This window comes from Chamaea fasciata, unplaced genomic scaffold, assembly GCF_029207755.1.
Source record: "Chamaea fasciata isolate MVZ Bird 193981 ecotype frontalis unplaced genomic scaffold, bChaFas1.0.hap1 SCAF_7, whole genome shotgun sequence".
NCBI classification, from domain to species: domain Eukaryota; kingdom Metazoa; phylum Chordata; class Aves; order Passeriformes; family Sylviidae; genus Chamaea; species Chamaea fasciata.
In genome coordinates this window covers 18,604,286-18,620,818 of record NW_027094092.1, presented here as the reverse complement: position 1 = coordinate 18,620,818, position 16,533 = coordinate 18,604,286, and the positions used below count along the sequence as shown (strand labels likewise).

At 40.2% G+C, this 16,533-nt stretch overlaps 1 protein-coding gene across 1 annotated transcript in view; it reads right to left on the bottom strand.

Annotated features, from left to right (window-relative positions):
- LRP5 (LDL receptor related protein 5) overlaps nt 1-16,533 on the bottom strand; it is a 106,986-nt gene that overhangs the window by 10,409 nt on the left and 80,044 nt on the right. Inside the window, exons 12-19 of the mRNA XM_066187821.1 lie at nt 16,242-16,444; nt 15,689-15,900; nt 13,667-13,857; nt 10,070-10,279; nt 7,722-7,847; nt 4,523-4,759; nt 3,872-3,982; nt 624-860 (exon numbers count right to left, since the gene is read on the bottom strand). Of these exons, the coding sequence (XP_066043918.1) occupies nt 624-860; nt 3,872-3,982; nt 4,523-4,759; nt 7,722-7,847; nt 10,070-10,279; nt 13,667-13,857; nt 15,689-15,900; nt 16,242-16,444 (1,527 nt within the window). The remainder of the gene's footprint in view (nt 1-623; nt 861-3,871; nt 3,983-4,522; nt 4,760-7,721; nt 7,848-10,069; nt 10,280-13,666; nt 13,858-15,688; nt 15,901-16,241; nt 16,445-16,533) is intronic.

Sequence of the window (16,533 nt, the reverse complement as noted above, 5' to 3'; positions counted from 1 at the left end):
TATTTATTACAAGCAGAGTAAGTATTTGTAATCATCATTCATGACTATATATCCTTGTTGGAAATGCCATGGTATAAAAATGGCATTCTATTTATGGTAATAGAAACCTTTCTTTTCTTTAGAATTAACACAAATTGTTAGATTATCAGCCGTTGTAACTTGTCATAACAATATGGATTAGAAAAAGCTAACAAATACGGATGAGAATCAGAATGACAGCTTGGTTTAGCACCTACAGAAGTACAGATGAAAACCACTGATACTTGCTTTAATTAAAAAAGCTTTAGTGTGAAGTCCAATTTAAAACACCCCTGCGAAGATTTCCCATGCAATTATTTCACCCTCTAATTTTATTTCCAACCACAAAAACCTCTTGATAACCACAGTAACATAATTTAAGCAGGAATAGCTGACCATAGCCATTAAAGTGCAAGAAAAGCTAATAGATTTTATGTATTTGATTCAAATGACAGGTTCATCCCAAAACCACTGAGCAGACCAACACCTCATTTCTGCTCTTTGAAAACTCCACAATCCAGCAGCCTTAATAACGTGTAAAACTTGAAATCCAGACAATGTAATGGTACTGATTAGATGCAAGGTCCTTAGCACAGCACCCTTACCAGTGAAAGTGCCATGTTGAGAACTTCCTGGAGCGATGAAATTAAGAGGGACATGGGGGGTACCACTGACATACTCGTGTGGAAAAGGACTGTTGGGCCCAGCGTAGCGCTGGCATACCACCCGCTGGCAAACAAAGTACATTCCTCCCATGACAAAAAGGGACAGTATTATCCCAATGACAGGACCGATGGCACTGCTGTGGGGCTGGGACTCATCTGAGGCTGGCTTCGATTTTTCTGGAAAGAGAGGAGAAGATTAAACGTGGTCATTTGTCGCTGTAGGACACGAAAGAAAGGCTCCAAATATTTCAGAAGGCAAAGAGCATAGAAAAAGAAGGCTCTATTTTCTAATTCTTACTACCTTTTATAAGGTGTTCCGATACAGACTTTACATAATTGGTGAATAAGAACAACACCTCTCCAATCCCACTGGTTAACTAGAGAAACAGCAAAACACCACACGGAGAAGGATTGTTTTGAGAAAGGATAGTTGTTTGCCAAGATTGTTTTGAGAAGAAACTTTCTTGAGAAATTTTTCCTTGGGAAAGAGTTAGCAGCTGCTAGCAGGCTAAAAATCTTTCAGACTCAGAAATCTCAAGCTCACAGTCATTAAACATTTGAGCAGTGTAGATGCTGCTGTCCTAGAGCTCATTCAGCAAATCAGTCAGCACAGAGCCATTCATGCAGTGCCTTTAAAAGCATCTGCATCACACTCGGGTGTCGGTATCCTGATTCAATACACAAGACTTCATGCCTCCTCTTCCCCTCCATAAGGCAGTATGAGCTCTTCTTTTTGTCTAGCAATTTATCTTGTAATGGATTACTTATCTTGACAGAACAACAGTCTAGAAAGTTCCCTTTCCTTCTCTGCCCTCCAAAGTCAATGGGTCAAAGATGGAGTATACTTACAAATTTTAAGTCCTTAATCAGAGAGGATTACTCTCTCAAAAGCCATTTGGGCTAGCAATAACATGAAAAATAATACCATATATATTAAGCGGTGGATGTCTTCCTAGCTAATACAGTTCTTATAACAGAATACTTTTCCTTCCTAAAATACAACTTGCTTTCAAAGAAACCCCACCTTACAAACTGGAAGGAAAACACAGTCCAAAATACCTCAAATACTTTCTACTCATTATTTTTTCACCCTATGTAGCCAAATGTTAAATAATAAAAAATGCTGCAGTATTTGACATGAGCTATACCTCACATCTCCCTGTGATTATGGGTAACACATTCAAAATTCTTGCCAGATAAACCTGACACCTCTCTGTTTTTCATGTATGCAATGTTCTTCAGGGAAAGCAAATTTTTCCACATTTGTAATTTTATTCTTTAACATACACTAATAGATACAATCAAAAAGTGAAAAAGTCTAAATATGCTTGTCCAAATTTTACATGCTCAGTTTCAACTATAGACCCTTCCCCCTTGATGAAGTTGTAGGAAGTGAGAGGGTTCATGTAACTTTCAGGCCTTCACTTCATAAAATTTTTTGACAGTGGTTCTGGTTTCCACTTCAGCGGAAGGGAATGAAAAACAACTGAAATTTGAGAAGGAAGATAAAGGAAATATAAAGATCTAGCAATAAACACTTGACAGCTCAGCATCGAGAATTATTTCTGTCTTAAAGTCTTTACGTTTTTTTCACACTTATTAGTGCAAGACGACTTTTTTTCAAATAGATTATTTCAGCCATGATACCAGAAAAAAAGCAAAGCCAAAATTAAAATGTGTTTCCAAATTAGCTATTTTAAAACACACAATTCTCATTTTGGTTAAACCTAGCTTCTTTTGAAAGCAAGATCCTTATCTAGAAGGTAGCAATCATTTTTATTCCCTATTTGAGTTACTTTCCTCAGTCAAAGGAAACCACAGAATGCTCTGTTCTACAAAGAGGTCCAGAGGAGGCAATCCTATGTCTATATAAAGACACATTTAATTCAGTTAAGACCTAATTGCAGGACTGGACCCAAAGTGCAAACAGCTGCATTAACTTGGCAGCATGAAAGTTTGCCAAGTGCACAAAAAAACTGAGGAACAACAACAACAACAAAAACAAAACCAACCAACCAAACAAAAAAAACCCTCAAAAAAAGAAAACAAAAAAAAAAACAAACAAACAAAAAAAAAACACCAAAAAAACAAAGAGGAAGAAGTGGCCTTATATTATCCAGGAAACTGGAAGAACTAGATGAAAGCTGAGGAGATAAATGGAAGATGTGGGAGAAGCATGCTCAGTCTGAAATTTCCAACAGTTTGTGTCTCCATTCTTTTTGCCATTTTTTTTTCTGTTCACAACTAGGGCTCCTTTCACCATTCTCACTCATGAATACACTTTTCCTTGCAGCATCCACCATGAAGATGGAAGGAAGAAACAAGGCTATCTTGGACCAAACCTGGTGAACCATCCTCTCATCCCAGCAGTGGCACAGCTTCTGACAACTGGTGCTTCAAAATGTGACAAAATCTAAGATGTTAAAAACCTCACAATCCACTAAGGTTGGTCCCATAGGCAACGTAAGTGCAGCATTTCTCTACACAAATCCAGTGCAAGCTATTTGTTCAGAATGAACTACAGACAGACCAGCACATCTATTTGCTTTTATTCTAAAATGCTTTGTTCCAACTATTTTGCTAAACCACTTGTGTGATTCTAAATGCTCCTTCCATCTGCCCCATTGCCTGAATACTTCATGATCTAGTCAGCCCAATGGTGCAAAACAACAGAAACTGCAAGAAGAGCAGAAGTAAGTGAATTTTATGTCCACTTTGGACTGCAAAGTAACAGACTCTCAAAGGACTAACACAACAGCTGCCATCAGCGTGTCTGTAACTTGCATATATCTACTACCATGAGAATTCAAAGTTACATTTTTCCCAGAAAAATCAACATCTCTCCATATACTCTTTTCACACCTGCACTCTAAGAAAGCAGTTTGTGGTCTCTTGTGGACACTTGCTCATTGCATGTTAGCTCCTCCACATAATTAGCCTCTAGTTTGGCCCTCTTATTGCAGTGGATAGGGCTGCACATTTTTAAAAGCCACTCCAGGCTTGGCAGCAGCTCTGCAAGTTCCAAGGCACTGAGCACAGTCAAATCAGGTTTCCCTAAGGACAGTTCTGAAGGCCCTTCTGAAGTACTCTTCCCTGAAAGAATATTGCTCTGCAAAGACCAGGGCTCTGCACAGGGGTGTACAACATGCCCGAACAGAGCAGCTGAATGTCAAGGAAAGACATCTCACCACACATGAGCTCGTCAGAGCCGTCGATGCAATCCGGAAAAGAGTCACACTGCTGCTTCAGGAGGATGCACTGCCCGCTCGCACATCGGAACTGGTTGGGCAGACAAACTGCTGCACAGAAAGAAAGAAAAAATCAGGTACTGACAGCACAGGAGCATTTCAGCCTCTTGAGAAAACTGGAAGAAGTGATTTCCATATTATGACCAGGTAGGAACCACTACACTGCTGTGGGTAAATTGCAAGCCTGTATAACTCTGGTTCTTCCTCCTTGTTGTTATACATCTTAATCAACGCATCTAAAAAAATATTCTGGCCCCAGTAACCCCCAGTCCTTTGTCACATCAGTCCTGCTGGTGCAACACTAAGATAAAATCTCTTACAATACCTAACAAAGTGTAGTTGATCACCTGATATGTTAATAAAATGTAGTAATGTGGCATATTAAAAAACCTTATGCACTCCATACCTATCTTATGTATACATAATAGATATATTAGGTGTAATATATCCTTGTTAAGTAACTGCTAAATTTCTTATATTCAGGAACTTCTGTCTCAACAGAAAGGACTTGTATCTATGCATCTCAAGAACAGTTAGAATCCCAAAGGGACGCTTGTGTTAGAACTGTGAGTGCAGGAGAAATGATCTTACTATCACAATCTGCTTCATCGGATTTATCTTGACAGTCGATTTCTCCATTACACCGCAAGTGTGCATCAATGCACTGTCCCTTCTCACACTGGAACTGGGATGCAGAGCATATGGGGCAGCTGTCTTCATCACTCTGGTCATCACACTCAGGAAACCCATCACACCGCCATGCCATTGGGATACAGTCAATCTCTCCAGTTGCACACGTAAACTGGTCTGGGGAACAAGTTGGAGGCTCTGGAGAAAGAGAAAACAGATCAGATTTGTATACTCAATCTTATCCCTTTCAACAGAGTAAAAGTATGACAGTTTGTCAAGAAAAGCACACTTATTCCTTCCCTGGAGTTCTTTTGTGACTACCTTAAGATTCCAGTCCAGAGGAAAACATGATTTGGCATGGGAATGAAATTTTACCAACTTCATAACAAAAATGGGATGCATGCTGACAGAAAAAGTTTGCTTCAGCAGTCAAGCACTGAACTAAGGACAGGAGCTACAGATACTTACTTTGTCTCTAACAGCCACCTTTTGGAAGACACTGTCATACACATAAATTCAAAAGAACACTCAATTTCTGACTGCAAACCAGATTCTAAGCAATTCTAATCCCTACAATTATATTAGCCTGAACCAATTCTTCATTAAAAAACCTGGCAGATCATGTTAATTGGTAATGAATAACTGGCAATGAAAAACACATAACTTTCACAGTATCCGTTTCATTATTTTTCCAGCAGCTTTTCCACAAAAAAAATCTGAGTCAGTTATGGATTGAAAAATATGAATGGAGAAAAAAAATATCTGTATAGGACTGGTAAACATTAAGCTAAGTTCTCTTGCTGGAAAATCTCCGGGCTGCAGGTCAGTGAAGGTTCAGAGAGCAGTAAAAGGAACACTGCAAACCTACCCTGATCTTATATTCTCTCACTACAGAGACAGACCACTTTAACTTGTGCACAGCCATTTTTATGTTTGTTGGACCTAAAAAAGCTGGGACTTCCTTCAAGTTTGACTCTTCATGGACCCCAAGATTCTGGTATCACTCCTTTTTACATTCATACTGTTGTTCAAGTTGCAGTGAGGCACTGATAGCATCAGGCAGCAGCTACAACCCCATATAGAGATGGAACAACTATGCTCTTAGGAGGCATCCATAGTTGCTTTCTTCAGAATGTCAGGAGACAAACACAGTCCAGACCAAGAATCTACTGCAAAAAATGCTCCAAACTCTTACATACAGCAAAGTTAGCACACAATTTTCCACTTTTGTTATCAGTGAAAGAAAGAGACAATGGGCAACTCAGTTGTTATCAGTAGCAATTGGTTACAGTCAAAATGTGGGGGCCATCTCAAGACAGCCCTGCAGCAATCACATACATTTCCACAGATTTGAAAAGGTGCTGTGTCAAAACCCCGTGACATAATTAAATCATTTAGCATAGGCAGCCACTCCTCCCCACAGCTGCTGTTGCCCAGTAATGCTCTGAGTAGATGCTTCTCCACTTGGAGTAAGAGAGAACCACATATAAGAACCCTCCCTATAACAACAGTGTGATCACACTAGAGGCGTGCTCTGGCACTGGATGGTAACACTCCTCTGGAAGCCCAGTGGGCTTTTCTTAGGATTCAGGCTCAGGAATGGACTTCACAAAGAACCCAGCCTAAGGAAAGTTTCTTAGCTGTATGAGTATTTTTTCTCCTGAGGGTGATGTTAAAAATTCTAGAAATACATGCAAACAGTTTTCAAAGTGCTGCTGTTCTTTATTCATTAGGGAAAGTTCAAGAATGAAGCAAAAGTATAAACAAGAGCTTGAAGAACAAAATGAGAATAAAAATCAAAATGTGCTTGGGTTTTGAAAAAATTATTATTTTTTAAAGTTCCTCATTTATGATTATTTGGAGGAACAATATGAGAATTACAAATGTAGCCAGTGGCCTGACAGCTATAGGCAAGATAAAGATGCCAGACACACACATTAAGGTAATTCTTGAATTAAATTTTGATACAAGTGTGCTGCTTGGATAATTCAACAGACAGATCACTACTTCTGCATTTAAAGGCACCTTTAATGTCACACTATGGTTGCACTTGGCAAGCACAAGCTTGTGTTAAAAAACTTGACAAAAGCATTTGTAAGGATGTCTAGAACATGGGCAAATGTTCTCCAGCCAAATAAACTATTCTGAAACACTGGGTAGTTGCTGTTACTAGGACAGACAAGATGGGTTAAAAAGTAGTTGCAGGCTTAGTGAAAGATTAGAATAATAATAATAAAAAAAGACACTGAAATGGAGGTCCCTGAATTTTTAGATTTATAGCTGAAGATCCAAAGGAGGGAATGTGAGACTCTCTCACTGTCCCCATTGTGCAACAACAGTACAGCAAGAAGTATAATTAGATTGATCCACCCTGCCCTCCCCATGTAACCACCACTACTCCAAAGCCACATAACGTGTTGTGGTCATGGGAAAGAAAACAGTTTATCATGGAAATGACTGTCCCATGGGAGTTCAGAGTTCAGCCAGAAAATGAAATCCACAGCAAAATAAATACATGAAAAGAAGTCAAGAGGACCAACAGTGCCAAACAACCTAAGATATAATGCCTTCCAAAAAGAAACAATGTTTTGTTTTGAATTCCCTCTGCAAGTGTAATGCTAAGAGTTTTTTAAAATACTAGTATGGTAAAAGGGAAGGCTAAAGGAAAAGTCTACCATGTAGAAAGTGGAGAGCTACCTTAATTAAAAAGAATCACAATGGAGCCTACATTTGATAAGCAGCTGTAAACAGTGTTTCAGGCTACAAGGCCAAATTAATTTCAAAGACCGGAGTCTAATACTATGGGAATCACAGGCACAATTTCTGCTGCTAGGTCATCACAGGTTGATGCAACATCATCATATAAACACTTGTTTAAAGCACAAACCTGTCACATCATACATACAGTTATAAAAATCTCAGTAGAAGACGCAAGTATTTTAAGGTCAAAGAAGAATATTCTGCTCAGAATGAAAGGTCACATGTGCCCAAAACCTCAGGTAGAAAACAACTGGTACAACTCCCAAAGACTAATTTAATTCACTGTAGCACAACATGTACAGAAAAACTGCATGTAAATTCACAGTTTGGACTGGAATGCAACCTCAGCTGCCACGTTTTTGATACAAATTGATTAGCAGCACCGTCAAACATAACTCACCTCCACACGTTAAGAGATTCTGTAGAAGCACAAGGTGCTCAGGGCATGAACATCTTGGAGTTCCATCCCCTTTGGCAATGCAGATGTGTGAACAGCCACCATTGTCACGGGAGCATGGATGGACAGCTGGTGAAACACAGAAAATGAATATTATGTAGCATAATAGAAATTATAACTATTCCTCCATAGGGCAAAATCAGAAACTACTCACAAACCACCTCTGTCTGAGGAACCAAGATTTCCCAACAAATTATTAGGAAGATACATGCAGGATTTTTCAGTTCAGTGCCTGAAAGCTGATTTATTTCTTTGTAAAGATTAAATTTCTCCCAGTCACAGTAATAGAGCAACCTGATCAAGTTGAATATGTCCCAGCCCACTGCAGGGAGCTGGAACTGGATGACCTTCAAAAGGTCTCTTCCAACCCAAACCATTCTATGATTCTACAATACAGAGACCTTTCAAGAACTTCTAGAAAGAACTGGGGAGCTGAAGTGAACTGAAAAGGCAGATTTGAGAAGGCTGCATTTACATCTTATCTAGATACTCCACCTGCATTTCTAGGGTAAGCATCAAGAAGTAATATATGTCACTGCAGAATGCCAGCCTGCAAAACTCTCAGGATTTCTCCGTTAAAGAGCTCTTAATACCTAGTGCCTCAACTTCCCTGTTCCTCACAAAACTGCAATATAAGCACAAATATTTTTGTGTCTTTTTTTAAAGATAGGAAGCTAAGCATTTGTGTTCCCAATCAGTTACCCAGAAGCACTGAGAGGTCCTAAAAGAATGATTTTTAATGAACATTTGGAGGACACGAAACAGGCACAGAGATGGGAGGTCACTGTCTGATGAATCCAGCCCAACAGGGTCAGAAGAGACTCAGCCTCTTGCCTGCTCATCCAGGCTGATAGCTGAGCATCTGCTACAGCAATCTCTGGGGCTACAGCCTGTGTTATTTGTGATGCTGCTTAACAGTGCATTTTCCTACTGCTCAGGAAAAAGAAATTGTATAGATACCATAATTTGTCTGCCAAAGTTGTTTTCCAACTGTCTGGGCTTCTCAGCAACCTGCTTTCTACCTTTAACAAATTTATTAGTTTAATACAATGTTTGAGGCATGAGTTGTTCACAGAAGGGCATGCATACATACCTGCATGTGCATACGTATATTTACTCCCCTGTTGTAACAGAAATCACCTATGTAGAAATTTTTCAGCTGCAAAAGAGGATTCCTTTTCCCCATCTTAAATAAACACATGGGGTAAAAGCAAACCTCTTTTTTAACACTGTTGAGAATGAAAGGAAAAAAATCTTTTTGCTTCAGTCAGTATCACCTTTGAAATATATCAATATATGTGAAATGTGTGAAGCGGCACAGAAGAAAAAAAGCTGGGTATTGTGAAAGGAAAAAAGAACCCCTGGGTCATGATTACCCCACAGAATCTACATAGAAACTACAGTTTAAATGCTTATGTTACCTGATTTGTAACAGCTTACCCACATACACAAGTTCAAAAACACTTCTGGCCATCACAGACACTAATGTATGTGACACAGAGTATTTGTTGTGAAGTTGAATCACTTCTTCTGAAAATTAAAGCACTATACACTAATGCACCCTACCTATAGAAGACAACTGATCACAGGCAACAAAGAGACCTCTGTTACCCACATTTTGTTTGTGATTTTGTATTCTCTTTTACGATCCTGTTAAGCAGGAGGTGTAGGTTGTTACTTTGAGGAGTGACTACTTCAAGAGGTTTCTCCACTCTCCATAAACCAAACCACAGTAATTTGGACCACCAGACCAGAAAAAGAACATCCTGCATGCATGATCCCTTTCAGATGTGAGCATCTAAAATGCTCCACCTCTGTTGGGAGAAAAATTCCACATCCACGGTGTAACTCATTGTAGGAGCTTCCTCCCCATTTTGCCTCCCTCACTGCAGGCTTTTACATCATCCACTGTGCCGAGTCAAACCAGTCGTACCTTTACACAGGAGTCTGAAGCACCTGGAGAGAAGGCAAGTACAATCCTTTTGGTTCTTATTAGAGGTTTTTCCAAAACCTATTACTTGACTGTACTTAGAAAATTAACAACCAGAATTTTAAGTGGCTTTTAGACTGAATTCAGTGTCATGTGAGGTTGTACAAAGCAGGTAACTCAGTGCCACAGTATCACATGTTCTAGCTGTGCAGCAATAGTCCCCTCCTCTCCTGCAATCCTGATTGGTCAAGTTGAAAGCATTCCATGGCTTATTTGAAGCCCACGGGCAACATTATTACAATATTCAGCTGGATGAGGACTTTGAGATGCAATGACCGAGACATCAGATACTGAAACTCACAGAATTCTTCCATATCAAGCTCTTCCACAGCATGAATGCCTGTTAGGTGAGCAATCCGGCCTTGAATTCTGGTCCTTTTGTACCCATTCACTTTCTCCACTCTCTCAATCATCTGCTGCTGACGATCAATCCAATACAAGTGATTCCCCAGCACAGTGAGTCCCATGGGCTGAAGGATGTTGGAGTCCTCCAGGGTCACGCGGTTGGCACCTGAGACCAACAAAAACAAAGACTAGTTTTACACCAGTCGACTTCAAAGTTATTCCTTAAAAAAAACATCACAAAGCAACATCCCAGCTAAAACCAAACCAAACCTTGGAGACAGTGAGCTACAAGGTCACTGACTTCACCTGTCCCTTTAGACCAAGGCTCTGCTTGTTCAGTCTCATCTCAGGTAAATGCTACCAGGTGCCACATCCTGAGGGCAAGCTGATACAACATGAAACCCAGCTCATCCCTGCACAGCCCGGCTGGTCAGCCAGCCATGCCCAGCCTCACACTGACATCTCTGTTATGTGCAGCTGTGAGCGCTCCCAGAAGCTGATATAGACTCAGCTCTTAGGCCAAAAGTTTTACAGTACGCTCATACACAGAGCAGTACGTTATTTCTGAAATCTCTAAGCAAGAACGAAATACAACCAACTTAGTTTCACTGCTGTTACTCAAATAAAACATATTCATCTTGCAAAGCAAGAGGCAGCCTATGTGACAACCACAGATATACGATCAAAAAAGAACACCTCTTTAAAAAACCCCTACTTTTTTTATTTAGTAACCCACCAGAAAATTCAAAGTTTAAGTGACTCAATATGCTCCTAAATAGGAACACTGTCAAATGCTCAGGCTTTCTGCTTTATAAAAATGTGTAAAAATCTGCTTTAAGCCAATGAGTAAAAAAGAGGTCAAGTAAAAATGCATTTATTATCAGTTTTCACTTTAATTACTTGCAGTCTTCTACTGCGTACTGCCCTACACTTAAGAGTCATTTAATTATTGCTTTTATTATTCTTTTCTAGGGTGAAGATATTCCAAATTATTCTATTAATTCTCTGAAACCATTCTGACCCTGGGTATGCCTATGTAACTAGATATATTTGATTTTAAAAATGAAAATTTATAACAAAATCATAACTTGGTGCTGCTTCTGCTCTCAATTAGTTTTGGAACTACAACCTTATGTCTGCTTGCATATAAAAAATGTGTAAGGTTTTAGTATCTACACAAAATGAGATTTATAGAATCCACAAAATAAAAACACTGTGAGAACTGGATCCAACTAATTTGCTGCTATTATAAAATAATAAATTATCCAGACCTCAGCCAAGCATGAGAATGTAACATTACCAGGTTCTATTAGTTTTGCACATGGACCTGTTAAGAGCAGCTCCAGAGGAGGGTCATGAAGATGACCAGAGGGCTGGAGCACCTCTCCTATGAGAAGAGGCTGAGAGAGCTGGGGTTATTCAGCCTGGAGAAGAAAAGGCTCTGGGAAGACCTTAAAGGTCATGATACTTAAAGGGAGCTTAGAAAAAAGAGAGAGAGAGAGACTTTTTATATGGACAGATAGTGACAGGACAAGAGGGAATGGTTTTAAACTAAAGGAGTTTAAAACCAACTTCTGGTCTAACTCCAACTGAAAATTTCCAGAACCTTGTAAAGAAAACTGTTAGATGGGTTTATAGTTCTTTCATCCCACTCTGAAAGTTGAGCACTGGACATCTGAAACTATTCACTGTTTTAGCAGGATGCTGTTTTAATCAGGGTACAGTGCAAACTTCAGGAACCTCCATAACCATGTCACCTCTCCAAGTCTACAAGGGAAAAAGGGTGTCTAGACCAGTTTAACTGGCATAAAGGATGCTCTTCGCAATTTTGGTCCCATTTATTCAGCAGCCTCAGTTTATGCTAAAAATCTTTTCCTAACATATGCCCATTTTAAAGTATTTTCTCAGAAAATACTACTTAGAGGAAGTAATTCAAATCAACATCACTTTGGCTGTCAAATTTCTTCTGAAGTTGTGATGCAAGAATGAAAAGCATTTTAAAACAAAAATATGCTGCTAACTCATTAGAAAATCAACATCTCAGTGAATCAAATTACAGTGAGCTCAACTGGATCAAATATAACCACAGTTTTCTGGCTACAGATACATCTCTCTCTAGTTCATAAACATTGTTTTCTTTTAATCCTGTAGCTTCCCCCTGCGTTTATGTTACTTATAAGCTTTGATTCTTTGGCTGTGACTGGCTATAATTCCAAATAATTTTACCTGGTGCCTCTTCCATCTCTCTTGGATACCACTCCAGCATATCTGCATAACATGAAGCCTTGCTATCTTGTCATTTCACTTTTAAATGTCTTCCTAGAACACTTCTTTCATCACTAGGGAAGCCCCTCTCAATATGTGCTACGTGTCCCAACGTGTCACCTTTTCTTCTCAAATGTGGCTTGTTTCATAGGTCAAAGTCTTGTCTTCCTCTGATCTTCTTCCCTCCTACAAATTTTTGTAGGTTCTCTCATGCCTGTCCTGGACTGAACATTTTGTGGCTGGTCAGGCAGCTTGACAATACTCCCCTATTCAGCTTGGTAACTAATGAACGACATGGGCTGCTCTACCTTCCCATCTGCAGCTTCATTTTTTGGACTCTTTGTAAGAGTCCAACTTTGAGTCAGTTTTAGGTGCTCAAAAGCAAACCATCCTTGTAAAAAGGTGAAAAACTTTCTGCTGTTTTAGTTCATTGCTTCACTGCAACACAAGGGAAAGATGTGACTACATGGTAAGAAGAGCCACCAAAATTGGAGATTCAACCCTTTTATGGCATGTACAAATCAGTGTAACAGCCCAGCTTCTATTCCTTCACACTTGTCCCCTTCTTCCTGCACTTCTTTTATGGGTTTCACTTCTCATCATGGATGATGATTAGAGAACAAATTGGGAGACAGAAGGCAGGGCCATTGCATCCTCTGTTCCATACTGCTCACCAGAGCCAGCTTCTCCATTTCTTCAGCACTATCAAGTGCTTTTAAAAGTCAATGGTGAACAGTGCTCTTTAAGATCCATAAGGTGCTATTGCTTTGTATGCGGAGTAATGCCTTATATTACTGATGTGGGAAAACTGTGATGAGTTGACGTCTCTCTGCTGTGTTGCAACGATGCTATTTCAGATGAGCTGTCTTATCACCAAGATTAGAAAAAAACCCAAACCACTGCCCTTTCTTCTGTTTGTTTTTTTCAAGCTACCTTTATTTACTAAGCTGTAAGCTCCAGAGAAAGAAAAATTGAAAAGTCCCCAAACTTTTCAAACCACTAAGAAAAAATCAGGGGCACAGAGGAGGTGATTTAGGGGTTCCATGACTAACAACCCTTTCAGAACATATCAAAAGTCAAATGGCTCTCTTGGAGAGTGTCACTCATTACAGTCATGTCTATTCTAATTAGATCAAAGATGGGAGCCCACCAGCAATTGCTGTCTGTGACTGCCTACACAGAACTGGCAATGGTGGAGATGAAAGTCACCGGGGTCAGCATCAAAGAGGGAATGATGTCCTGTACATGGTAACACTGTTCTGCAAATATTTAACTTCATACCACATACCTGACAGGTCACAGCTTTCAATGCGTTTCAGATCCGCATCCACCCAGAAAAGCTTTCCAAGTTTGTTGTCAACCACCAGTGCTACGGGTCGGATCAAACCAGTTGTAAAGAGCACTTCTCTCTCTGTGCCATCCAGGGCTGCACGCTCAATCTTGGGAGCTCTCTCCTGCATGTTGGTGAAGTACATGTACCTGAGAACACAGACAGCACCGCTGAACTGGGAGCTCCAAGCACAGGCAATGCCCTTTTGTGCACAGCTTCCTGTAACCCATGTTGTAAGTGGGAACGGTTTCACAGGCATGGCTGGGGTGACTGCTCCCAGCTGCAAAGACCCAGAACCAAGCATCTTCTAACTGACACACTTGGCCTGAAATTCATAGGATTTATCTCCAGGCCATAAAGTGCCTCAGCAGTGCTGCTCCTGCACAGAGTTGGGGGCTGTAAGAGACTAGCACAGACCTTCTGCAACTCTCCCTGGGTAAAGCTGTCCCCACTTGCAGATCGAAGTCCAGAAGTCCTTTCTGACAGTTCCTCTCCTTCTAGGTTACCCTTCCTTCTCAGCTAGTAAAATTTCCTACCAAACTTGAGAAAAGATTACAGAAGAACAACTGAGGATGTCATGTTCCTGACATCTTAGTTCCATGAATTCTTTGTATCTCCCTAAGCCAGTTCAGTTGCAAACAAAAGCAGTCTCTGCCCTCCTCATGCACAGAGAAAAAAGGGTTTGTGCACCCCCACGATGAACTGAGAACTCTTTAAAGGAAAAGTCCACTATTTTTTTAGTGGTGAGTAACATGGGCAAACTCTCCAACAGCATGGGCTACATTGGTGCACAGCCTTTCCTTATGGCACAAGGATGGGAGGCAGCAGTCAGAACATGCAGCCAAGGGAGAGGTGGAGGAAGGAATTTCTGTAACCGTGGCAGAAGTTGTTGAAGATCACTCATTCAGCTCTCCCAGACAGTCACAGTGTCTAACATAGTGTCTTCCTCATTTTTCCTCCTTTAATTTTTAAATGGATTTAGTGTTAAGTCACTTGAAAACCTGACTAGAAAGGTTGAGAGTTTTTGAGATCAACAAACCCAAACTCCTATTTTAATGGAGAAAGCAGATAAGCTTTTATAAATACAAACTATATCCAAGTGACTTAGTCCCAATAAGATTAGAATCTTTCCTCTAATCCCCCTCTCCCCACAACAGCTTTTGAACTGCGCAGAGTACACTGGTATAAAACACCAGTCCTACAAATGCTCCAGACAGAGTCTCTGAGTACTACTGTATCCACACAGTTGTGAAATACTGTCATTCAACATCTGTCAAGCAGATGGTAAGCCATTTAGCAGTAAATTGGGATTTGAGAATCTAACTTACTAAAGAGAACAGTAAAGGACCATATTTGACACCTAAGAAGGACCATATTTCAGATCAATCTACTAACTACCAGAAGCAGAAAGAGTGTCTGTTGAATCTAACCAAAACTGCTTTTCAGCAAAACAAAATATTTTCCTCCTGTGGGAAATCACTCTAGTGGATCCTACCTGCTTCAATTCATTTCAGATGTTTTAAAGATACACATTACAGCAGAACTAAGTGTTTAAGCTTTATATTACTACATTAGCAGGAATAGTTGTATCAAATTAGAGGCTCCTTTCTTTACCCCTGGAAATGTTTGTTTTATGAAGACTAAATATTTTTGATCCAGATTCTGAGGTGATACAGACTCTCTTGTTTTTCCTGTTACATGGCAGGGCTGTGCATCCACACAGGGAACAGGACAAGGTGGTTTTGTTTTGCTGTCACCACCTGGGTTAGTGCCTCACACACGGCTGTGAGAAAAGAGGCAAAGGAGAGAACAGGAAGAGATACTTTCAGAACCCAGAACTGGATAACCAGTCACCTACACCCTGAACAACATTCTAAACTTCTCTTTGTAAAAACAGACAGATGCAGCACAGGATTCTCACACACAGAGCTGGCACACATCCCTGGAATGCTCTGTACCAGGTGCAGGAAGGAAGCTCACCCTCGCTCTGCATTCACTACGATGGCTCTGGGCCTGTCGTGGTCCCCTCGCAGCACCATCCCGATGGATTCACCGTTCAGCCGGTGTACGTTGACGGAATTTGTGGCCTCACAGGTCCAGTACAAGGTATGGCTGTATATATCAATGCTGAGGTCGTGTGGCTGCTTCTCTGGGTTCTGACTTTGGTTTGGGGTACTCATTACAGTGAAAGGCTGCAAGACAACACACGAGTAACGATTTCCAACCACTATTTTGATGACTGACTGAAGAACACTGATACAGAAAGCATGGTTTACCTGCCTGGTGGTTTAGAAACCCCTAAAACCACAATCCTAAAAATGTTCAGTAATTCTCATACATAAATAGAATATCTATAGAATAGATAGATATCTGATAGATAGATATTCTATCAGATAGAATATCTGAGTAAGTGCTGACAAGAGCAGTTGACAGTGATGATCTCTTGGTGTGGCAGAGAGAAGAGGAAGGTCAAGTATAAAATAAAAGCACACAAAAAGACAGACACAAAACTATATACAAGATGTACACTTGCCTGGGTGCCATCATCTTTGGCTCTTTTAATAATATTCTGGCGTCCATCCACCCAGTAGATCAATTTATCTAAGGGATCGTAATCAATAGCCTTGACGTTTCTCAGACCATGCATAGGTAGGATGATATCTGGGCTTTGCTGGTCATCAGGTATCATCCTGCTGATGGCAGATTTCTGGCTAAATAGCAGGAAACTAGCTGGGGCTGAAACAAGCCAAAACAGAATGCATGAAAAATACAATTCCCAAAAATATATCTCCACAGAAGAAGGAGAATATTTGGAACAAAGTCAC